Consider the following 26,131-nt stretch of genomic DNA (forward strand, 5'->3'; position numbering starts at 1 on the left):
GAATAATGCTGTTCGGTGACCGTTCACTTTCATGCACCGTTAGCATCGCTAGCGTTACTGACTGAACTGTTTACCTTTCTTTTGGAGGTAAACAAAAAAAAGAGCACAGAACTCGTAGATAGACGGACTGCACATCGTTTTTATGCAAATCTGATCTATGCTTATCTATGCATTCCAAGCCAGTTTCAGCCACAAAACCTGAATCACGAAAGCACTGCATTTTAGCTGAAATGCCTTTTTAGGTCTTTTATATAACTGTTGCCTTTTTGTTTGTTTGTTTTTTTTTGGAAGTAAAATGATTTTTGTAATTGAAATTGATTTATTTTTTTATTTATATATTTTTGTAGTGATCGTGTGTCATAGCTTGACCAATCAAACACTGGTGAAATCATTTTTCAGTCTTTTCTTGTCTTGTAACAGGTAATTGATCTGTACAGTTGTTCTTGTTTCTAAAGCAGGTAGTAAACGTCTGATTTATGAATATGTATTTTTACAGGATAATTCTGTTTTCTATCAAAATAAATTGATATTAAAGGACGTTTTCAGCCTTTGACTAGTTTTGTTTGCTGTGCAGTAAGAGCTTATACGTAGTTTATCGTGACAACTTTTGTTAGCGTGAAACACAGTAGCTTTTCTAAGCATATTGAGGACATCATTAGTGCTTAATGAACACTGATCAGCTGCACATTTTACTGTAAACAGTGTAATTAGACTGGTTTAATTAGATGAAGAGCAGCAGATGTTGAGTAAAAATCACTGTGTTCAGTACGGGAGAGGATCTGAATAGTAGGTTTTAGGAATCTGACGCTACTGGGCTCTGGGTGGTCCAACGGACTAAGGTGCCGCCACTGGAATCGCTGGTTCGAATCCCGGTCATGCTGCTTGCCATCGGCAGTCGAGGCCCAGAGAGAGCACAATTGTCCTTGCTCTTCCCAGGGTGGGTAGATGGCGCTCTTTCCCCACATCGTTTTTGTTGCAGTGCTGACCGTTGAAGCCAAGTATGTGTCGCTTCCCTCCAGGTCGAAAAATCGAGAGGCTTGACTGCGCATGCGTTGGTCGGGGCATGTGCTAGTCCGCCCTCACTGGCGTTGCGGGCATCATTGGGGGGACGATTACGTATGGGTGGGTCGGTAAATTGGATAAAATAATAATAATAAAAAAAGATCCTGTAGCTACTGATGTGTGGCTACATGTATCATGATAATTATCGTGAAAAATGTCTTTAAATATTGTGAGTATTTTCACCATTTCACCCAACCTTAGTACTACAGTATTAGAACTGCATTTATTTAGAAATTATGATTTACGCTATCCAAATATCTAAATATCTTTCTTATATTGCTATATTCTCTGCTATGATGCCGTTAGCTCTAGCTAGCTTTTTGGAAAACCCTACCTGCTGGTTTCCTTGGGCAGCTTCACCTATAACTACACACTTGGGTAGCATGCTCTGATAGGAGGTAGCATGCTCTTGACAGGAGGTCCCCCAATTATTATTCTTAATTAATTCATTATTAATCTTCATTTTCTTCCACTGACAGTGAAATGTCATGCAAGAAGGACAAAGGAATTCCTACAGAAAAGCAGAAAATTGGAACAACACGAGTGAAAGGGGTCGCCGCCAGGCCACTTCGGCCCAGTTTCTGACCCCTCTTGGGCCTGGAACTTGCACCGCTCCCTGAGCGAAGAGCTTTCCCTCTGAACTTAGTTCATGACCTGTGATGTATCGCTCTGTGTGTTCAGTCTGAAACCCCTGCAGACACTCCTGCATTTCTGGATGTGTGTATTTATGCTGTTTAATCCCGACCTCGCAGCTGAGTGCGCTTTGTGCCTCTGAAACGGGCAGGAATCGGTCGACTCGCTCCGGGCCGGACTATTTCACTCTTGGGCCTTTTGGCATCATATTAAAACCCCCTTTTTTTTTGGCAGATCAAACTCTTTAGAATGATCTCATGAACCTCTGTGACCTAGAACCCTGAGTGAAGAGATGAGTCCGATTTGTGGAAACTTCGTTACTGTGGAGGAATTGTTTTGGTGCTTGTTTACCAGAGTCTTGTGTTTACAGGAACCCACCAATTACAGACGAGAGGCGGATGACACGTGAATCCACCGGTTATACACAGCAAGAGGGAAATGGTGTCAGTATGCGTGTCAGTTGGTCAGTTCTGCACAAAACATAGACGGACGCACAAATCCACTGCACAAAAGAACCTTGCGAAACGCAATACATGACCATGATGTAAGAATTGAGAATTCTTCTGATGTGATGACACCACGAGAGACACACCGACACACCGCACGTGACTCACCTTCTGTCAGTTGAGGTTATTTACAGTAGAGATGCTTTAGTGGGAATGCTTGCTATGTGCGTGACTGCGGTTAGGATTTCTTGCTTAATGTCTTAAGGCCGATGCTTAGTGTGGGTGTTTCTCTAGAAGTGATTTATTATTTTTCTTCTTCGACTGGTTTAAACGCCATTTCATTTTAATTACATTTTTACCACAGTTCCAGATAAGCCTTTTATTTGACTGTGTGTCAACATGGCATGTGTGCAAAAGCGTACAGTAGTTGTCCACCTTCACTCTGGCCATTTACTCAGACTCAGAATGAATAACATTTATGTGACTTATTTAGGACTTTAAGCGAGGTCAGTGTGTTAAATTTGTTTTGTAAAATCATCATGGAAACCGTTTGGGCACTGTAGGACCCTAGGACATTTACACTCTCAGATAACTCTTACCAAGCTCTTAGACTTTCATTAGCTGGGTAGGGCTATGGCTAGTTCACAGTCATCAGTAAGAAAGCTTTCTAAAACCTCTGACTCCTCAAACTGTACAGGGTTGCCAAAAGGCCTTTCATAACCATCGTTTGACAGCAAAAGACCTCGATTTGACAGACTCTGGAGAACAGGAGGGGTGGTGCACTGTTCTACTGTGCAGCCACACCTGCACTAATATGACCTTCATGTAAGAGTCTTCAATATCCAGAATAGCCAGTATGAACCTCTAATAGCATTAATATCCAGTATGAAGTTCTAATAATGTTAATATCCAGTATGAAACTATAATAACATTAATATCCAGTATGAAACTAATAACATTTAAATATCCAGTATGAAGCTCTAATAACATTAATATTTAGTATAAAGCTCTAATAGCATTAATATCCAGTATGAAGCTCTAATAACATTAATATTTAGTATAAAGCTCTAATAGCATTAATATCCAGAATGAAACTCTAATAACATTAATATCCAGTATGAACTTCTAATGGCATTAATATTCAATATGAAGTTCTAATAACATTATTATCTGGTATGAAGCTCTAATAGCATTAATATCCAGAATGAAACTCTAATAACATTAATATTCAGTATGAAACTAATAACATTTAAATATCCAGTATGAAGTTCTAATAACATTAATAGTCAGTATGAAGTTCTAATAACATTAATATCCAGTATGAAGCTCTAATAACATTAATATTCAGTATGAAGTTCTAATAACATTAATATTCAGTATGAAGTTCTAATAACATTAATAGTCTGTATGAACTTTTAATAACACTAAAATTCAGTATGAAGCTCTAATAACATTAATAGTCAGTATGAAGTTCTAATAACATTAATATCCAGAATGCTTAGTGTTTTTTAAAGTGTTTTATACCCTTAATCTTTATCTGTGGGTGTTGGTGACGTTCCAAACAAACACACCATCATTTGTATTCCCAGTCATGTGTGTGTGACTCTATTACATTCTGATCCTCACGTATCACAATTCACTACTCTTTACTATGTGAGGGCTGAGTTTCATCTGTGTGTGTGTGTGTGTGTGTGTGTGTGTGTGTGTGTGTGTGTGTGTGTGTGTGTGTGTGTGTGTGTGTGTGTGTGTGTGTGTGTGTGTGTGTGCACGCTCTCAAGTTAGAGCCTCAGGATATCATTAAACCACTGCGTTGTAGGAACAGCATGTGTTCTGACTGCGCCCCTGAAATAAGGCTTGGTGTGTGGAGAGGAGGGTTTCGAGGGGAGGTTCAACCTGTTGAGCAACCGGCCTGCATAGCTGAGGCGTGCAGCGCAATGTGCTCGTTTACACACCCAGGGTTTCTCTCAGAGGTCACAAGGTCACTGCCGTGGGGTCAGTGGGTCGGCTGAGGTGCGGTGAGGTCTGTTCAAAGTTGGTTTTAAATGGCAGACCTTGGAGATCATCTACTAGTGGAAGATCTGATGACCTGGGCTTAGATTGGGGTACGATGGGGGTACAGTGAAGGTGTTTACCTTTTTTATCCCCACCCTTTCTCACCAAAACGTTTCTCAAAGCCGCCTTAAGAAGCTTGTAAATTGACCGTAAAAGCCAAACCAAGGCAGATTTAGACTGCACTGATCTCACACCACCTCACCTGTATTCCAGGGACTCACAGGGCTAGAATACAGGTGGAATCTTTAGCCAGAAGGCTGTGATATCCTTTAATCCACCCGTATTCCGCAACGCCCCGCCCCCACGCTGATGGACGTGTGGCTCACACGCACAACCCGTTAGACTGGGCGGGGCTGGCTTGTTTGTATATGTGAACCCATTAACCAATCAGCGTGCAAGGCTTCAGGACACCTCCGTCCAATCTCATCACAAGAGGGCGGGACCAACCGCAGTACGGGCGCGAAAACAAAAGCCAGCGGAGCTCGCGACCGCCTTCAGTCAAGCGAGATTACGGCGGCGAGCAGCTAGCGGAGCTAATCCGAGTCGCGCGAAGGTTAAAGAACTTCGTTTTTTAACCAGTTTATCCATTTATTTATATATTTATATTTATATATTTTATAAAAGAACATCTTTACAGACTTTCCTGACGGGAAACATGAGCGGGACGCGGAGTTTGTGCACTTTCGACGACATCAGGTCTGAGGACCGAGCGGTGAGTTGAACGTTGGTTTGGCTTCTGGCACCTTCTCATAGCTAACGGCCCCTGAGGAGATGTGGGGGGTCGGTGGTGTTTGTGCACAAACTGACGGTCAAAGCTGGGAAATATGACTAAAAAATAAACAATAAGGGGAATAAATAAGTGTCAGAATTATTAAATTAGTCATTTATGAAGTTATTCAGTTATAATTATTAGCAGTGACCCGGTGTAGCTATAGTTTAAAGGGCAGCGCTGGACAGATGCCTTCACCTAACACTGGCTAACTTCTCATATATATAATTTTCTATAATAAAATAAAATACGTAGTAGTTCTTTTTAGTCTTAAACACTACAGTATGATATTAATATATGATTATAAAATATATTTAGTATCTTTACGTGTATTTTTGCTGATTTAAAATAGGTGGTATTTGTGTTTCTGTACAGCTAGTAGCTAAAAACAGCATTTCCTGACTAGCTTGTGTAGATAACAGACTGATGGTCAAAGCTGGGAAATATGACTATTAAAATGATCAATAAGGGTAATAAAGATGTAAGAGTTATTAATTTAGTCATTTATGAAGTTATTCAGTTATAATTATAAGCAGTGACCCTGTTATTAGCACTGCCCTGTGTAGTTTAAATGGGAAAGCTAGACAGATGCCTTCACCTAACACTGGCTAACTTATCTCATATATCATTTTCTATAATATTATTTTTCTTAAGTGCAACAATATAATGTGCATGATATTCAGAATATTTTGTTTGTGTATTTCTGCTGATTTAAAGTAGGTGGTATTTGTGTTTTTGTATAGCTATTAAAAACAGCATTTCCTGAATATCTTAGCTTGTGTAACAGACTGATGGTCAAAGCTGGGAAATATGACTGTTAAATTGATCAATAAGGGAAATAAAGATGTCAGAGTTATTAATTTAGTCATTTATGAAGTTATTCAGTTATAATTATAAGCAGTGACCCGGGTATTAGTAACTTAGCACCACCCTGTGTAGTTTAAATGGTAAAGCTAGATAGGTGCCTTCACCTAACACTGGCTAACTTATCTCATATATAAGGTACTAAAGGTAAAAAATGTTTGTAGTACTTTAGGACTAGTATTGATATGATATGATGTATAAATGTAATATTAAGAATATTGTGTATGTGTATTTTTGATTATTTAAAATAGGTGGTTTTCCATTTACTGGCGATCAAATCTCGGAAATATGGCCATTCAAATAAACAGTGAGGGGGATACAAAGCATACAAATGTACAGCTTGTAGAATCTGCAGGTGTTTATTTGTATGATATATTAAATATATTATGTATGCATATTTTAAATGATCTACAATGTGTGGAGTTTTGTGTTATAGAAAAAAGCAGCGTTTACTGCATAGTTTTCGGATTCCTATTTTCAGTCTGTGGACAGATTGATGAGCAAAGCTCGGAGAAATGAACACAGATGAGTAAATTCAACAGTAGATACTATCCACCCCATAACACTAGCTAACCTAATCTAATCTAATCTAATCTAATCTAATATACCACTTACTGTAGTAGAATTACTAAGTAGTGTATGTCTGATAAGATGTATATTGTAAGTGTGTAGTTTTAAATGATCCAAATGATGTATTTTGTACTATGTATGAAAAGCAACATTTACAATAGTTTAATGTACTTCTCCCATTTGTAGCCTCATGTATTATTTGCTTATAACTGTTGCTTGAAGACTCTATAGACGCATAGTCACAGCCCGAGTGTATAAGAGAGCTCAGAGGTGTTGCCTTCATGCAGCTCCTCGGATTGCTGGGCAGATGCTTAATCAGGTTTAGTGCCACATCCCCTGATGCCCGCCGTTTCTTTAATGACCTCTGAGGGGTCCTAATGGCTGTTTACTCATTACAGCCTTAAATCAAATCACAGCTGTCACTCTGGGCTTCCTGTCTGCCTCAAGCCTCGGCTGACGTCTTCAGGTCAGGTGAAGGAACTTTCGACCTGCCTGAGCCACATTTAACCATTAACTCCTGACCTGTCTGGTCTGGTTTGGTCTTGGTGGTCAGATTAGTAAAGAGAGAGAGAGAGAGAGCGTGTGTGTGTGTGTGTGTGTGTGTGTGTGTGTGTGTGTGTGTGTGTGTGTGTGTAAATAAAGATTATTCTGTCTTTTCGATCCAGTCCTATATAGTCTGCCGTTGCTTGGCAACTGTGTGCCCTTACCAGTTTTATTGCACCTCTCTCTGTCATATTGTTGCTTTATAAGGGCCGGCCCAGAGCTATCGGAGATTATGGAGATGGCTGTTAACAAACACTTTCACAAAGGGAGTGACTGAGCTGTGTACTTTGCATGGCTCTCATACGGGGCCAGATATGATGCACGAGATGGTTTTATTGGGGTGTATACTTTGTGCTCTTGGCAGCCAGTTTGGTTTTTATGTTTTGTTTACAGCAGTTTTGAAAGATAAAATGTCTTTCGGTTTGTTAACCTTTTTTTTTTGTCCATCACAGACCAAATTTGAAAGTGGGCCACCCAGGCTACGTTTAGATGTTTCTTGTCGTCCTGGCACCGGTGAAGGGGTGGTATCCACATATTAGGCAGCAAGTGAACAGTCAGTTCTTGAAGTTGAAGTGTTGGAAGCAGGAAATATGGGCAAGCATAAGTACCTAAGCTATGCTGACGAGCCCAAAATTGTGATGTCTAAACGTCTGGGTATCTCTGAGCATCTCCAAAACATCAAGTTATCTCCTGGGGTGTTCCCGTTAGGCAGTGGTCTGTACCTGTACGGATGGACAACCCATGACTCAGCACCTTGGTCATGGGCGTCCAAGGTTCATTGATGTTTATGGGGAGCGAAGGCCAGCCTGTCTGGTATGATGCCACAGAAGAGCTACTATAGCACAAATTGCACGCCATGACGGGTCAGAGCTACTTTGGCGGCACAAGGGGGACCTACACAAAAAAAGTTCCTGAAGAAAATGTATGTTTTAGATTTACCCTCAGCAACGTTACTTAGAAGACTCATATAGGTTCACTGGTAATTTGGGATAGGTAACAAAATGGCTTTATATGTTTGGTAGGGTTTCTACCACTGTAGAGAAATCACTACGTTTTTTCCTACAAATTTCACACCAACTCACTCCGAATGCTCACATGCCACCTTTTAAAATATGCAAAAATGTAGAATGTAAATGTAGAAATTCAGTGGAATTTCCCTTTAAGGTCTTTTAGGAGTGGCTGAACGATTACCGCGGGACTTTGTTGTTAAATGTCAAGAGCTTCTGTTGTATTTTCGACTTTGAGAGTTCACATGCCCTTATGTGTTCACCACAAGCAGCCTGAAGCAAGGTCATAGGAATAACTAGCATAGCCCAGCAAAAATGGGGGTGAAACTAGCTTAAAACAAACACCAGAAACCACTGATTCTGCTACTCACAACTTATCCTAGAGAAGCTGTTGTAAATGCTGTTATTGCTAGACTGGATGGATTGGCTGGATTGGCAATGCAAGCCCTTTCATTAGTGAGCTATACGTCCAGGACACCCATAGCATAACAGTAGTCTTGTGCTGCGACCCAAGTACATAATACTATTCTATGCACTACCCTGCATATAGTGGAACAACCTGCACCATATTGTTCTGACTGGATGTGACCATGTTTGAGTGCCATCATACGCTGCCTTGTTCTGCAGACCTCCTACTAGTCACTCCGTTGGCAGAAGTGTGTATGAACAACAGTTTAACCAGGCGAGGAACCATTTATCCATTCACATGGTTCTTTACATGGTCATGGTTCTGTATAGAGCCATTGTCTAAAGAGCCATTCTTTTTGAGATACTAAGCACTAAATAGAATTAGTGGTAACTCAACTGCAACTGGGAACGCTGACCAAAGCATGATCTGTGAGGGTATTAGTGAGTTGACCAAGCAGTAGATGTCTTATCCCAGTGTAGTTGTAATTGCAACATCTCATTTTCTTTGAACATTTAAGCTCTTTTGAGCCCACCTTCAACACTGCCCGCACTGTCACGGCTCTGAAAGAAAATGATGTAACGTCAATAGCAGAGAATCTATGAGTTAGTATCTATGAACTCATAAGCCCATCTTTATTACACACTGTTTTGTCTTTGTCTCTCAACCTTCCACATTCATTCCACCCTCTCACACACCTGGTTTAGCTTGAAGAATGTTTGCTTGGCGGTAAAATTAGTCTGAAGGCGCTTTCCCAGTCACTTAGTCAGAGTCTGAAAATCCTGATGCCTGCAGGAGTGCTGACTAGAGCCGGTCTGGAAGATTATATCACCATGATGGACTGAGGAAAAGAATGACCTCATGCTGCTTGCTGTCTCCTAAGGTCATGCCTTGAACATTTCTTTAGCCCACACACAAAGAGGCCCTTTACTCTAGAACTTGACTCCCCCCGTGTTCAGCCAGAAAAACAAAACTCTTGCCAGCACTCTTATTTTGTGATTTCCAGTCAGTGAGAGAGCATCAGTGAATATATTAAAAAGTATAAAATGAAGCATCATATATTTCATAGTAATTATAACCAATGTTTCAACATAACCAATACAACAGGACTAGTTTTGATTCAGGTGTTGTTCTTTAAGAACCTACATGATCCTTAATATGTTTAAAAACGTATTGTGGTGGAATTTATTACAGTAATGATTATTTAAAGTCAAGACCGACTGAGTGGAGTGAAATGACTCCATTTGAACTGCTGTTATCATGCCACAGTTAACATTAAAAACATTTACACGCTATAACAAAACACTTGGCATTGGTGTTTTGATGTGATTGAGTCTGAAAAGGAGCAAAAGTATTGCAAACTCAATATTGAAATCCCAACAGGTGCATCTTCGGCTTTGCCGGTTGGGTAAAAGTCTTTTTAACGTCATCTGATGATCTTAAATTGGGTGTAATGTATTAATTCATCAGTATTACTTGCCATCAAATTTGAACTAAATACTTGTCAAGTTTATAAACAAATGACGTGCATGGCTTGCGTATATGGTGGGGAGCCAAAATGCCTGCATGCAGGAACTTGAGCTGCTCTGAACTGAAGCTTTGTCAACTAATCCGAAAGAAAATCGCCTGTTGAGTTTAGCATAGCAGGTTCCTGGCAATGTTCTCATGACTACTGGGAAAACTTGTTTGCTTGTGCAGGATGGATGGTTTACACTCATGTAAACGCACTTGCCATCTTTGTAAAACCTTCTGCGTCAATGCTGTTTACTTTCACATTTGCCCTTTCAGCCGTCCATCCATCTCTGCTTGCTTGTCCAGCCCACAGTTCTCTCTGTAGCTCGGTAGACAGGAGGGAAAGTAGAACACACCCTGGTTATTGTTTTAGAAAACAGGTAGAAATGGTGGACCATGGTTAGATACAGCAGAACTATGTGTAGAACTGTAGTGCTATAAGATACATACACCAGTGAGCCAAAGCATTAAGACCACTCATAGATGAATCTAATAAAGGTGAACGTTACAGGAACTGAATAGCTGCTTCTTGTAGTCAGTGTCTTGGAAGCAGGAGAAATGATCAGGCATGGAGACCTGAACCACTTTCAAAAGGATCTAACCATGGCAAGATGTTCATGTTTTAACATCTCCAAATCTAGGGTTAGGGTTCGACTTGCGGGACTCCAGGCCCATTGATGTGTGAGGGCAACAAAGGCTATCCCATCTTGACGAAACCATTTAGAAGGGTTACTGTTGTCGTAGACATTTATAATGATGGTCACACAAGGAATTTCTCACAATAGACAGTCAGACCAGTCAGGAGCCCATGCTAACCCCTGTCCGCCATCAAAAGTTGTTTACTTTTACATCACTTGGATGTTAACATCTTGGTGCCAGATACCACAGGGCACCTTTAGAAGTCTTGTGGAGTGAGCTGTTTTGGTGGCACACAGATGACCATCAGCATACTAGACAGGTGGCCGAGTTTTGGCTCATTGGTGAGTATGTCTGTAATACTGTTATAATCTGTAGTATATTGTTTAGCCTATAGTATATTGTTTAATCTGTGTTTAAGACCAGTTACAGAACAATGTCTTCTTTATAATGTATGAAACATCTTCTCGGTTTAAGAACCACAGCAAATTGTTTCGTTTTTTTGTTTTGTTTTTTTTGCAGTAGGGCACAAATGCGTGTAACACGCATGCAATGTGAGCAATGTCGGCTGGTTTGTTTTCACCTCTAGGTGCTAAATATTAGTAATTAACAGCAGAGTTAGTGGAATGTTCTAATGTTTAATGTTGTGTTCTCCCCCGAGGTGCACATAATTCATCTACAGCAAAGTAAACAAGTATGTTAATGGTGGTTAATAGTTATATAATTGTTACATTATCCTTATGTTATCATTAACCTTAAGAATCGCTAGTTTAAGTATAAAAACATATTTGATACCGAGAACTCAAAGGTGATTAATTACAAAACCTAAAATCTTAAGTGTTTGAGTAGTTGCACACAAATAATTTGTATTAATTACACATAACCTCTTGTTGAGCTTTTCATTTAGTCATTTAGATGTAATAAAAAAAGCAAACGTGTTTGTTCATGCGTATGTAACAGTTACATAACTTAACGTTCACTAGTGAAATGTTAGGTAATGCTTTAATAGCTAATTATAGTTTTTTTTTTTATTATAAAGTGTTATGATTTCTGTAAATGTAAGTAAACGACTTCTGTTCTTACTGTCCCCTCTGCATTAGGCCTCATTTGAAAAGCAGGTTGGACTGAGTGGGCTAGTCTGAACCTGATTAGGTGCTACATGTAAATTTATATGTAAATGCATTGTTTTATGGGACTAATTTAACTGGCTCCATATATGGACTGTGTGGACTTTCTGTGGGGCAGCACACACTGTGAAAATGTTAGAGAACATTATGTGAGCATCATGATCTTAGCTTACCTGCAAGGTTCTCACCTGATCTTTACATGTCACCGAGAAAGAATGTCAGTGTGTGTGTGTGTGTGTGTGTGTGTGTGTGTGTGTGTGTCTGAGAAAGATTAGCTGAACCTTTAGTCTGAGTGCCAGAAAAAGGCCCAGGAGCCGATATCCAGTAACACATTCCACTCTCAGCTCTCCCGATTGTCCCCTTTCTTGTTTTCCCGTCTCCGCAGGCCCCCGTCTTCCTTCTTTCCTTTTCTGTTCCAGGTATTGTCTTGCTGTAGATTAAAGTGCCACAGCCCCCCTCCTCCCCCCCTTAGCACAAGTGTAATGCATCAGCTAAAACATGTTTGCCATCTGAAGCTGTAAGACTAATGCAGCTAACGTGTATGTAACCCTGTCTTGTGCTTCAACTCACTGGCCATTTTATTAGAAACACCTACCTTATATTAACACATGCTGGCCACTTTTTCTTTTAGAAACACCAACCTTCAGTAAGAGCCTCTCCTCACTGGCCATAAATCAACACGTTTAGCTTTGTAGCTCCCCGTGTGAATCTAAGGAAGCAAAATGTGTAAACCTGTGTAAATTTGATCTTCTGCTGAACTATCACTTTAAAAGTACGTGTTTACAGGCACCGCTTTGTAACACGAGAGGACAGGAAGGAAGAGGGAGCGTGAGACTGGTTTAATTCTGTATGGAAAGCAGATATTACAAGTGTGATCACATGATCAGTTTTTTCCATCCTGGATCATTTCTGTGTGCTGTCTGTCTCCCCCTTCTTTCTTATTTGCATCTTGCGCCTACCCTGTACTTCCACTGCCTGGTCACTTCATTAGAAACCTCTGCCTTGTTCTGCCACCCACTGGTCACTTCATTAGAAACCCCATTCCTTATAGCTCCACTAAATAGGTGTACAGTAACAGACCGTAGGCTTTTAATCTGTTGCTGTACAGTTTTGAAAGGTCAGTGCTTTTATATAGCTGTGAGGAGCTTCTATGATACAAGCAGGTGTGAATAGATTTGTAATGCTGTAAGCAGAATCCACACTGATACCCTGTGAATAGATGTCATAATCCTCTGCTGATTCTGGCGAGAGAATGTGTATGCGTGTGTGCATACCGTACGTGCAATTATGCCTTTGTCGCTCCTGGATTGAGGTGTGGTGTCTAATTTGGCAGGGCACTCGTTTAAATGCTGCTTTGCCTTCTATGGAAACAGACGGACTCAACACACACACACACACACACACACACACACACACAGGCTATGACTAGCTCCAGAGTTCAGTTGGAACAGCTCTCTTCTGTCCGGACAGTGAGCCGAGCGGACCTGAAGATTGACCCGTTTGCTCCGGTAAATTTAACATTTCAGTTCTTTCACTATGTAGAAGTGGCTGATTTTGAGCGGTTACATTTACGTCTAGTGGCTTTAGCGGTCCAAAGACAAAGATGTTAGCCAAGATTACATGGTTGTGTGATGTCTCAACGCCAGATTTGTTGTTATTTTGTCTGACTGGGTGGCAATTAGCTCTGTGTTTTGTCTGTGGTCGTCCCTGGAGGATCTTGTGGTGTGTCAGGTGATCTGGTAAACATTGCGTTATAGCTAAATCACCTAATCCAGTATAATGACACATAACACAGCAGTGTGCTGCAGTGTGTGTTATCACTGCCAGTTGATGCATTGGTGCTAAGACTCTGTATGTGGTCTGCGTGCAGAATAATGTGTTCATTGCGTGAGGCCTGTGTTTACCCAACAATGAACGTCATTCACTGATAAGCAGATGCAGAGCAGCCCAAACCCATACTTGGGTATAAAGCGTTGCAGGTAAAAGCAGCTACCACAAGTATCAGGTCAGAAAGCTCCTATGCTGTATATTGTAGATCTTCTTACTTGGCATACTTCATCCATTATCTTCCAGCATAGGAGTCTGAAGTGTGTTGGTTGCTAAATGCTCTAAAGCGAGAGATTTGGTTGTTTTACAAATGTACTCACTTTAGTAAGTAAAAATATTGTCTTTAGTACACCCTGTCCAGCAGTGGCACTTTCTGAGTGTGATTAAATGCTGGTATTTGCTTTAATCAGAGTCTGTTTCTAATTTCTAAAGGAACTCTAAAAGTAGAACCAGTGCTGGGCGATATGAGCTCAAATCATTATCATGGTTATATGATGAATGATTATATAAGCTGCTGGAGTTGCTCATTTGGGTCAGTGTTTGAATTTCATGTCACAGACTGGACGAGTCACATGACTACACATATGGTAGTATGTTTTTAAGGGGACAGTACATGAACACACACAGTGGGGAAAGTACTAACAGAATTAAAAAATAAATAAATTATATATATATATATATATATATATATATATATATATATATATATATATGGGCCAGATTATGTTGATTAGAGGTTCTGAATTTTTGATAATTCTCTATTAATTGCTCAGCCCTAGATGAAACCTTTTTTTGCATTAGCCTTAAAGAGTCAGATGCAAGTTGCTGCTTATTGGTCTGTAGAGTTTTCTGTTCAGCTAGTATTATCCAGTAAATACAGCATTTAACTAGGTTTCTTATAATAGCTCTCAACTCATTTCATAAACTTACTATAGCCATTGTGTGTGTTGTCTCTCTTATTATTAACCATATTAACATGAATATTTTCTTAATTCTTTAACTCGCATTTAAGTGAATTGTCACTTTTAATGTTTTAATGCATACACACACTTGTTATGTGACATAGAGGCTGTGTACTGGGCAGAGTTTAGCCATCAGAGCAAGTTAAACACACGCAAATCACTTCCAATTTCAGCAGAAGTCTTCACTGGAAAGGTGTGTGTGCAGTGACATTTCCCATGTATTGAACTGGCGGGTCGTGTGTGGTGAAGGTCAGGAGGAAAGTATGTGTGGAATGTCTATTATCTTCACTCTCGCTCTCTTCCCTCAGACCCCGCGTTAATATCAACATATTAACTTTAGCAAACACAAAGAGGCTTTGAAGCAGAGATGGAAATACACCGTAAACATGTGCAGGTGCATGTTTACATAGTTAAAAGTCAATAATGTGCGTGTTGCATAACCAGCTCCCTGCCTTCTGCTGAGTGAATGCCTCTTTGTGACTCTGTGGGTGTGTATGTATGTGTGTGTGTGTGTGTGTGTGTGTGTGTGTGTGTGTGTGTGTAAATGAGTGAGTGAGTGTGTGATTAGGGTTGTTTTGCACAGCATTCTTTCTGGAACCTCCTCTTCCTCACCACCTCAGACTATTTTAGGATTTTGTGGATATGCAGTGCAGCTGCGTGGACAGTACAGTACAGATTTGTGTCAACCACAGCTTCCTGTTCTGTTGTGCAAACTTTTAATGATTAATAGAAATAGTGTGAATTGTCTGAATATGTAAGAATAAATAAATAATAAATACAATAAATGTTATTGTTATATGCTGTTTATATATAGAACACTTGAATAGCTTAATAAACTCAAAATTGTGGTGGTGTTGAAAGGCCCTTATCAAGGAAAGCTAGATCTTTGTAAGCATAGTTCACTCTCGAGTCCATAAAATATAAGCTAAGCTGTAAAAAGCACCACTTCAGATCTATCAGTTTAGCCCCGCCCATTCATGCAAAAGTTATATGGAGTTTTTCAGCTTGGCCTGACTTTTGAATAAAGCAGCCAGTCTTTGAGTCTGTGTATCAGTCTCAAAGGCATAGTTACACAAACAGCCTGTTAAATTAAATAAATAATAAACCTGCAAACAAAAAAGTTAAGAAAGAGAAGATACAGCAATGATGTAAAGCAAACCCTTTGGTGTTCTGCATCAGATCTGCTGGTTTAGATTATCTGCATCTTCCTTCGGTGTGTCGTTTACAGCCGAAGGCTGTTTATTTATGCGTGTTGTCATGGTGATGTTCCACGTCGCTCCAGAGTGTACTTCCCTGTATGGAGTCTGTGCCACAATTCAAATGTACATTCGAACCAGTGCTCTGGCCGCCAGGGGAGTTGTGGTATTTTCCAGAAGCTGCTGGATGGAAACACAATGTTCTGTATCTTAGAGACCGGATTGCATTTCCCCTTCTGTGGTTTTACTTTTTTTATTTCTCTCGTTCAAACTGAGTAAGCTCTGACGTTCTGCACCAACTTTTATAGCCCCCTTGGCCCCCATTCAGACTCTCTGTATCCCTCCCTCCCTCATACACACATGCTCAAAAGGCTAACACTCACATTTTCCTCTCCTCCATGTAGTTCCCTCCTTCTCTCAAATTCCTTCATTTCTAACGGTCGATTCTCTTTTGGGGGATTCCTCTCTCGCACTCGTTCAAGTTTTTCCCTCTCTTGTCGTCCTCCAGGAGAGCTGCCGCAGACTGAGGCTGACCCTGCACGAGCAAAACCAGCAGCAGCAGCCCACCGCAGTAAAGGTAAGGATATTTACATACAAAGAGTGAAGGCTAAGGGAGACCACTCTTAAGCACTTGTGTTTATCGCTGGGCGATTACTCTCCATCTGCTCCATATCCAATGCTCAAGAATTGTACGATTGCCTGAATGTGGTCATTTTGATCTTATCCGATAGAGTATTGTTGCTTGCAGGGTTTATGCTGCTTTGGGTGTCTGTAAAGAACCTACTGAGACAGTGTTTAGGCCTTTAAGGTTTGTTTGGAGTTTGCTTATTTAACCGTGCACTGGATCTAACTCAATAATAATAATAATACAGTATAAATTATTGTATAGTCTAATTCTATTAGATTTGAGAAAATGAATGAATAGAAGTACAGACAAAATTTAGGATTCAAGATACCTGCCACTGTTTTTAAGTATGTGATGTACTTTAATCCACATTTATAGACAACAGTGCGTTATACAGGGTCAAAAAACACACAGCAAGTTTATTAGAGACTACTGATGAACTTCATACCATTCAAGGCAAGCATTTCATGATCTACCTGTACTTGTTATCTCGTAACGCCATTAAAATGTATGATTGTTGAGTTTTTGGTGAAGTGCCGCTTTAAGGGGAACAGTTAAGTGATTGTCATGTTTGTGCTACTGTGTAATCTCTTCTTGTGAAACATGGCTAGTTCTCCTGCCTTCTGTTCTCCTAACCTCTCCTCCACTTTCATACCCCTTATTCCTCTAAATCAGTTTCCATTTCTCTCTCTCTCTCTCTCTCTCTGACTCACTCACTCGACCAAAGCTGCATAATCACTAACATCTTAAGAACCAGCTATGTGGCCGAAGTCCAGGACAGAGGGTTTCTTACACAAGGCGTACTCTGAGGACCACAGGCCCATTGTTTCAGACTCCAGAAATTGCATAACTGTCCTTTGCTCCGCCTTCTCTCCCACCCTCTTCCTCCATCTGTCTCTTTTCTTTCCATTCTCCACTAGTCCTTCCTCCCTTCCTGCTTCACTGCTTTGTCTGTGTGTTTACAGAGCCTGTCAGATATAAATGGTCACAGGCTCTTTTCCAAAGGGATGCAAATGCTGCCACTATTATAGACCTAAAAAGTGCCTCTTTTTCTAAGTCCACCAGTAATTCTTACTGGAAACCTACCATGAAATAAACTATAGTACTATACACGCACAAAATGTGCTCACCTCATATGTCCAAAAACACCTACCTGGTATGTTCATTTACTGCCCACTAAAGGTAGGGGTTTCCAATAAAGTGCCCAAATGCCACAAGTAGCCTAAGGCATTACTTCTGTTTGGAATACATCTATAATACATGACTTTTCTTTGTCAGTAGTTGGTAAATCCACTTTCAGCATCATCAGGGAACACTGTATATCCCGAGGGACAGGAAACCGCACTACCTTATCGCCTGAACATGTTGTGACACACTGCCAGACTCACATGAAGTGCATCATCCAAAAGATTCTCCAGGCAGGCTGCAACAGATTCTTGATAACGAGAGTCTTTGCAAACAATTAGTCATGCTTGTGTTATTTGGGCAATATGTGCAATAGATTTCGCATGTGGACTGTAATCGCATTAACCCCGCCCTCTTCAACCTTGCAGCCAGTCGGGAGAGCCTTCGCCTTGGTGCAGCCGGCCAATGAGAAGCAACATCTGAGGATAGACCCGATCAAGCCGTCAGAGGAGAAGGTTGAGGTCATAAAGGTGGGTGGATTTCGACATCTTGGGAAGGTGCGTGACTGGAAGTATCAGGTGTGATGTAAAAGGTGGGAGGAGCTTGTGTTTCGCAGATATTCTCTGCAGCCAAGCCCTACTTTCACAATAAACACACACGTTCAGGATGTCTATATGAGTGTGTTTGAAATTACATCACTTCTCAAAGCTTTGGAATGAATGCTCAAGTCTGTGACGCCAGGTGTGTTGAGTGTGTGTGTGTGTGTGTTTGGTTTTTATACAGTACCAGTTTATAAGAGAACCAGGGCTAACTTACTGGACAAAATACTCCAGACTTTATAAAGAGCTTTTTACACAAACATATGTTGGGCATAACATAAATGCAAATAGGTATTATACTGTATTTAATATTTATGACATTGGTATTATATACAGAAACCTATTTATATAATACAAATACAGATACTTTTTATTATTATTTATTTAATGAATTTTTATTTTATCACCTTTTGCTTTTTGTTTGGATATGTTCTTATTTTTAGGAGGGAATATACATGTATAAATTAATAATAAATTATTATTACTATTGTGTGTTTTAGGTGTACCTGGAGGCCCGGAAGCAGGAGCAGGCCAGACACCAGCAGAGCCTGAAGATGCTCTCAGAAGAAGTCTCCCAAATCCAAGAGGTCAGCAGCACCTTCCCTGCGTCCTGCTTATGCCACTCTCCCTTTCTATCCCTCTTCCCTATCACTCTCTTTCTAGGGAATTGTGTATATGTATACACAGCATGTCTGCGAATAACACTGGCGTGTGTTTTTATCCCAGGTCAGATATTGTTTGAAGAGCCTGAGGGAGCAGATGGCAGCTAAACACAACCACAGGACAGAACACAAGGTAAGGGGAATATTAGGCTGGCTTTTCATTGCAAAACAGGCAAGCAGGTGTGGCCATCGAAAGTGGAAAAGACAGCTGACTGTTATCTCTGTTTTTCTCAGTTGCAGTTGGTGCGCAATGGTGTCAGCAGAGTGAACGGCGCCCCATCATCAACAGCGCACGACAGCGAGGACAAACAGGTAAGTTTCCATTAGGCCTATCAAATAACACAAACACACACACACGCCATCTCTCTTTCCATGGGAACTGACAGGCAGGCTGCACAGGAGAACAGCACAGTCTGTGTGTAAGGGTTGGGGCACCTGCAGGACTTCAGAACTACAAAACACGCACAGACGTAACCATGTCCGCCCAAAGTTAACCCGAGTGTACATACAGTTCAGGATTAATGCTGCCCTTATGATAAATACACATATACACACACACACACCCACACCCACACATGCAGTCAGTCCAGAAAAACGCATTTAGCTGCTTTAATTGGTCCTGCACCTCTTTGTTGTTTTTTTGTTATTGTGTTATTATATTTAGTCTTAACTACCTTACTACTGTGAGGTATTTAGGAACTGTTTTGAAACTCATACGTAAAATTATATAATTATAAAGAGTGAGAATCCTCCACAGCGATTCTGCATCAGCGGCAGTTAATAGGCGAGTAAATAGGCGTTGGCTTCACATGTTAACCAGCCCTGCTAACATTTCATTTTACTGAAATGAACACACTCTAAATATTTAAATTGTTATGTTTAAATAAGATGTGCACACTACAGTTCTGGTAGCTCATCAGCTTTCTAAACCTTGTCCAATCTGTTATCTGTAGCTACGAAGGCACTAGTCTGTGGGCGGAGCCCCCCACAGGTCTTCGGACGTTAATAGGTTAAACATGGTGTTTACAGGTGTATACATACCTGCCTGCGCTGCATTTCAGAATGTCACTTTTAAAAAAAGTGACATGCCAAAAACCATTTGCAGTGATTGCACATGCTCCTCGTTCCAGACAGCCCCTTTCATTCCACAGTAGGGTTTGAATAGGCGGGATTAAACCGCCTGCCCCAGGGAGTGCTCGCTTGCTCGCTTGCGCTCTCTCTTTGAGTGGGTGTTCACACTGGGGGCTCTAAAACAAGTGGAAAAAGTCAGGCCTACACTTTCGTACGTGTAGGGTTTTACAGTTAAGGCCCACACCCTGATGACGCACACACATACACACACATATTTATACACCCTCTTGCTCTCTCTCTTCCCTCCTTCTCATTTGATTCTATAAATATCCTGAAGGAGAGTGTGTGTTGATGTAGAGGGGAGAGTTAAGAACACTGTGTTTTTGTTATTTGGTGTGTGTGTGTGTAATAGTTTTAGACAGCTGTGAAAATTTGAATGAAAAAGCTGCTTATCTTATCTTAACACCTGGATTGGTATATTAGGGCTTAATGATGGTAAATCAGGTGTGCTGCTGCTGCTGCTGCTGCTGCTGGAGTTGAACACATCCACGCTGTGCTGGCTGGACTTGGGCGGGGGGGGCTGGAGGAAACGAGTTCTGTTCTTCAGACTAGCTCACAAGATCTCACTACTTTCTTCAGAATGAGAAGCTCTTGTTCCTTTTTCCTGGATTTATGTTCACTTGCATCTGTTCTAATGAGATCTGGAGCTTCTACAGTACAACCTGTACACTGTATTGCTGAGAGACATGATCTTAAATAATGTGCCTAAAACCTCGGTCTCAAAGTCTCAGCCAGTTGTTTGAAGATATTTTTACGCAACTCCTGGAAAGAAGTACAAGTGATGAACAAACATCCTGATAAATGAAAGCAACAGTAGCATGTTCGAAATCTCTAGGTAATTTAAAGTGCTTTCGTGAGGTTAGAAAATTCAAAAAGGTCTTCTATGAATTAGTTCAAGAATTAATCTAAGATATTCTTCGGTCTCTCTCTTTTCTCAGGAGCCGTTGGACGAGCAGGAGCGAGCGAAGATGAGGGAGGTCAGTAAACGGCTGTACGCTCAGCTGCAGGAGGCAGAGAAAAGACACCAGGAGGAGAAAGACAAACTGCAGGTCAGTCGCTCTCATCTATCTGTCTTCATTCAGTAGAACCGATAATACTATTGTGTGCACTGCTCAGGTTGGAGTTACAAAGTTTAAGAATATTAAAAGAACTGGACAGTTCAGGCTCACTCTCACTCTCTGCTTCGTCCTTTTCTCTCTCTCTCTCTCTCTCTCAATACGTCATGCCTGACTTGGCTCTCTTTTGTCTTTTGTCACTTCTCTTGTCTTTATAGCCCCAGGCGTAGCATTGCATTGTTAATAGATGCATTCCTAAGGAACCGGTATGAATTGAAAACATGCTCCGGAGTTTCTTTAGACCGTGGGTGGGTCGTTAGGGTTCCTGATCCGTTGCCATGCCTGTACTTTTCCCAGCTGCTGATGAATCCAGAACTGGAAAGAACACAGTGTGACACAGTGACTGAATGACTGGCTCATTCTCTGGCTACAATGTGAAACTGCTCACATTAGAGTGATCCTGCAGAAATCGTGCCTCATACCGAAACACTTGGCATTGTTTAGGTCTTTCATTTTTACACCCCCTAGTGCTGGCTTTTATCTCTCCATCCTCTCTGTAATCCCATGGGGGCAGACTGGGAACTGAAACAGGAATTTGCTTCGCAGTGGCGCCCACATTTGTGCTAAATAACATCTTGAAATAGGAGCACATCACCCAGTTTATCACAAATGAGCAAAAATGCCAACATTCAGTACTGTGGGAAGTTTTAGGCACATTATTTAAAACCAATTATTTTGACAATAAAACAGTCCCACTGTCAAAAATCACATTAGAACAAATAGAAAAATACAGAAGTCATATCAGTTTGTTAAAACGTCTTAGTATATATCAGACTTGCTTGCATACTTGCTATCTTATCATATATCTTTGAAAGTAACTGTGCTATCTGGAGCCAAAGCTGCTAGAACAGCTGCTAGATTCTGTGTGAAGCTGATAACATTTTTATCATGCGTTTTATCGCAATCCATCCTCTAATCGTATTTTTTGCTTTTCTCTATTCTCCCAGGCCGAGGCCGGTCAGTTTAAGCAGCAGCTGTCCGAACAGAGTGAGAGGCTGAAAGATGCTCAGCTGAACGCCCGGCAACAGGACGAGCGTATCGAAGAGCTCCAGAGGCTGCTGGGAGGGATGGAGCATGAGAGCTCAACCCTGAAGGAGGAGCTGATGACCCGGGAGGCAGAGCTACTGCAGCTGCGGGAGCTGAAGGAGGAGGGACAAGCTGAAAAAGAGAGGTGAGGGGAAACGTGGGCAGTCAGAAATGACTCAGATCATGATAGTGTCCAATACCAGTTTGTACTTGCTCTGAGCAATTTGAGTTTACTTTACTGCTGACAGGCTCTCAAATGCAAAAAATGTTTCCCTGTCTGAGTTTATCCAGACACAAACAGGCGGTTACCGGGGTTTTGAGGTCAAAAGATTTGATTTAGCTGTACATACTCAGACTCCACAGTCTGCTTTGAGTCTCACATATATTTTACATTCTTACTGAAAGTTGGCTGAGAGGTTGTACTTTGGTCAATGCTTGTGAAAGGTGTTGCCATGCATTAGTTTTTGTTTTTTTCATACATTTAACTGCTAGTTAACCAGCTAAGTGTCGTAATTACCAAATTAACATATATATAAACCACGTTTCCTATGTAATACAGTCACTGTAATAACAGGTGTACTCTGTGTTGTAGGTTAGAGCAGGTGGAGAGGGAAAATGCCATCCTAAAAGAGAAGATTCATCACCTCGATGACATGCTGAAGAGCCAGCAGAGGAAACTCAGGCAGATGATCGAGCAGGTATATACCCACACAAACACACATGCACACTAGGACTGGTACAAGAGAACTTTGTAAGTTTACATTTTCTCACCCTCAACCTTTTTTTTTTCTCTCTCTCTCTCTCCATACAGCTGCAGAACTCTCGTATGATTATTCAGGAGCGAGACCGCATCATTAAAGAACTGGAGGAGAAAGTGGCCTTCCTGGAGGCAGAGGTCAGTGGAAACCCAGTGGAAACACACACACATATATAAATATATATAGGACAGAACATTTGGTCTTAACATGTACAAAAGTACTTTTGTACATGTTTCATTACAATAATCATTCACCCATTACAGAACAGAGAGATGCGTGATCATATGGACTACTTCGCCGGTGGTCAGCGGTCAAACTCATACCTGTCATCAGATCACAATGCTCAGATTGTCTACAGGTAACACCGACCGTGTTGTTCGTAATACTAGACAAACTCTCTAATGCACACAGTCCCACTGCAAACATGCCTGCAAGAACACAATAGAGTGTAGGAAGTGTGTTTGAGTGTGTCTACCTGTTAAACTCTACATAACATTAGAATAAACCCAGATAAACATAAAGTCAGTGGTCAGTGAGCGTGTCTACCTGCAATTAACTCTATATAACAATAACAAACACACAGCATTGTTTACTGGTGTATTTGTATTTATTCTAATGCTAGGGTTTTCTTGCACGACTAAACACTTACTACCTGTACTAACGGCAGTTGTTTTAATGTCCTCCACAGCAAGCCACTGAAGCCATCCACTCAGAGCAACAAGAGCCTGCCGTTCATTAAAGTGATCGAGATCAAATCGTGAGGAGCACCACGGCACCACGAGATCGGCCCAACCCTCCATTATCAGCAGGTCCACACCTTTCTACTGAATCAACCACAACAGCCCACATCACCCTGCAGCATTGCACAGCTATTCCACAACAACCCGGAGCAGCCTGATGGCTTCGGTGTCAAACTAACTGACTTTAAACATGACTGCAGCTCAGTGTGTGAAGCTTTTTAATAACATATATATACAGATATATATATATATATTTATAGGTTTTCGGTTACAGTTTGATGTCCGTAGATGTAGTCTAGTTGTAGGTTTTAATTTACTGTAGCACATGACATTGCCTGCATGCTACCACTGACCCAAACTCAGCTGAAGTATGAGTTCAGGCGAGCATCTAATTGAAATGAAGTCGAGCAACTAAACCGAAATGAAGAACGAGAGAGTGAGAGCGTGAGGGAGTGGTCTGTTTCTGTTGCTTTGAGGCTGGCCCTCCAAACACAATGAAGTCCAATCTCTCTGTGAATAGGTGTATAAAAAGACTGACAGATTGTGGCGCTTAATCCCTCCCTCCCTCTCTCTCTCTCTTTCTCCCTCCCTCCCTCTCTCTCTCTCTTTCACTCAGCTTTCCCTCAGTTAAATGACGTTAATTAATCAAGCCACTTCATACTCATCTCTTTCTAATCTTTCTGAACTGCAGATTACTGTTAAGCAGCAGATCTGTGTGGGCTTTAGCAGTTGTCTCTCGTCTTAATAAGGAAAGCTAACGTAACTGTATGGCGCCAAGTGGAGTACGGCCCAGCCTGGGCAAGGCACTTAAAATATCTCACTAAGCCAACATCAAGTCAAAGTAATTAGTCTATTCTGAAGGGAGAAAAAAAACCCCAACAAGGCAGGCTAGGACACGAAACAGGAAAGGTAAGCCACGGCCAGGCTGTTGTTTGATAATGACACCATGGTGACCCGCTCGCAGCATTGAAACTGCTCTGTTTGTCCTGCTTAGTCGAGTTTCATGCTTTGCTTTTAGGTGGGGTGGGTTCTGTGGGAGCGGACTAAGCCTGAGCTCGGCCTTCAGTAAGACCTGTCATCTTTTAATCTCCAACAAACAACAACTCATAACTAATGGTTTTTGTCTTGGCTGGCTTATAGCCCGACTTCAAAAGCACAGCAGTATCGGAATGTTACTTTAACTTTTGATACTGATTTTTAAACGCTAATATCGAGTTTTTTATTACTTTTCTGAATTAATAAGAGATATATGAGATGCAGTGCATGTTTACTGACTGTAACAGACCTACAGGCTTATTGAGAAGCACTGTTAACATGCACAACATGCTGAATACAATATAGACAGCCAGGTACTGAAGTTCAGTACTGAATGACAGAACTCATTTCTTGTGCATTCAGTTTGTAGCACTAGTTGATGCTAAGCTGCACTAAAATGACACTTTTTGGTTCACTTTTGATACTAATGATATTTCTGTCATTTACAAATGCATAGGAATCTGCTTAGCATCAATATCACCAGATATCATTGATATCAAGATATCAGCATCTGCCTACAGTTCCCATATCGGAGCATCCCTGTAATGCATGGGTGTCCAATCTTATCTGCAAAGCAGCACACCTGAATCCACCTGTTTACTCAGTTAGCCAGTCTTCAAACAACAAACTGATGACATGTGCTTCTGCTTGACTGGTATGAAAACCTGCAGCCACACCAACCAAAGACATTACTGTACTGTATCTGTTTTTTTAACAGTTCTGTTAACAATAGAAATTAAAACTAATAATTACGGAACCCCAAACTTGCTATAAGACATTTAAAGCCGGTCTTGGGCTTCTGCCTAAAGCAAGCATTAGCAAGAAAACTTGCTAAGTTGGCCTACGTAATTAACCAACAGTTGGTACAGCTAAGCACTAGCACTAGCAAACCACTACAACACTCAAAATATGATGCTAGATCACATTAAAAAAGTACAGGCGTGAGTATAGTGCAGCTTTTATAGCATAGAAACAATATCAGGTAGCAAAAAACACCCACCCTGTCTGCTCGGTCAGCACATTACGTTGAAAATGCTGCCCCAATAGCGTAAAAGTAAAAGCACGACTCTTATCAAACATCACCACACCCATGCGGTGGAAACACGGTTCAGCTCAGTCTGTTAGAAAAGGCATTTCAGCTCCCTGACGGTTCACCCGTCATCACCAAGCTCTTGTATATACTGTATTTATGGCGTACGAAACTTTCTACTTATCCTTTCTACACTCCTACAAGCGACCGTCCTGAAAACGGGCTTGATTTGACTTTGCACTTTCTGCAGTATCCTCCGTGTCCTTTGTTCTCTATTTAATAGAAAGACTATTTTTGTAGTGAAACCTCCGAGCAGTTGTAGAGTTGACGCGTTAATTGCTATGCATATTTATGTAAGATGTATGTAATTTGAATAAAGTCAAATCCAAGTGGTTTTGTTGTCGTTCCTTACTATATAATATTGTCATATTGGTGCAGGTGTCGCTGCACAGTGGAACAGTGCGCCACCCCTCCAGCCTGCTAAATCTTTTTTATTTTGCAGTCACACCGAGCGTTTGCTAGCCTTCCTCGCCGTCCTACCAGCAACCTGACCTCCAACTTGACCTGTTACTGTGAACTGCCACGTCTGAATTACTTTACCTATCTTCTTGTAGATTTCTCCGGCTTTTAGAGCATCAGTTTGGTTTGGTTTTCCATTTTTAACAGCGCTCAG

General features: G+C 41.0%; 1 protein-coding gene across 2 annotated transcripts; it reads left to right on the forward strand.

The window, feature by feature from the left end:
• Positions 1-4,728: 4,728 nt before the first annotated feature.
• On the forward strand, positions 4,729-25,850 carry tuft1a (tuftelin 1a). 2 transcript variants are annotated; one of them, XM_072680468.1, is made up of 13 exons: positions 4,729-4,746; positions 4,831-4,905; positions 16,121-16,189; positions 17,791-17,892; positions 18,462-18,548; positions 18,688-18,756; positions 18,858-18,935; positions 20,693-20,803; positions 21,817-22,040; positions 22,488-22,593; positions 22,707-22,790; positions 22,917-23,011; positions 23,342-25,850. In XM_072680468.1, the coding sequence occupies exons 2-13, from the start codon at positions 4,849-4,851 to the stop codon at positions 23,412-23,414; spliced, it is 1,155 nt and encodes a 384-aa protein (XP_072536569.1). In that variant the 5' UTR covers positions 4,729-4,746; positions 4,831-4,848; the 3' UTR covers positions 23,415-25,850. The 2 variants fall into 2 exon arrangements, with proteins under 2 accessions (XP_072536569.1, XP_072536568.1); XM_072680467.1 differs by lacking the exons at positions 4,729-4,746; positions 4,831-4,905 and adding an exon at positions 13,034-13,135.
• The last annotated feature ends 281 nt before the right edge of the window (positions 25,851-26,131 follow it).

Source organism: Salminus brasiliensis, chromosome 5 (genome assembly GCF_030463535.1).
Source record: "Salminus brasiliensis chromosome 5, fSalBra1.hap2, whole genome shotgun sequence".
Lineage (NCBI taxonomy): Eukaryota > Metazoa > Chordata > Actinopteri > Characiformes > Bryconidae > Salminus > Salminus brasiliensis.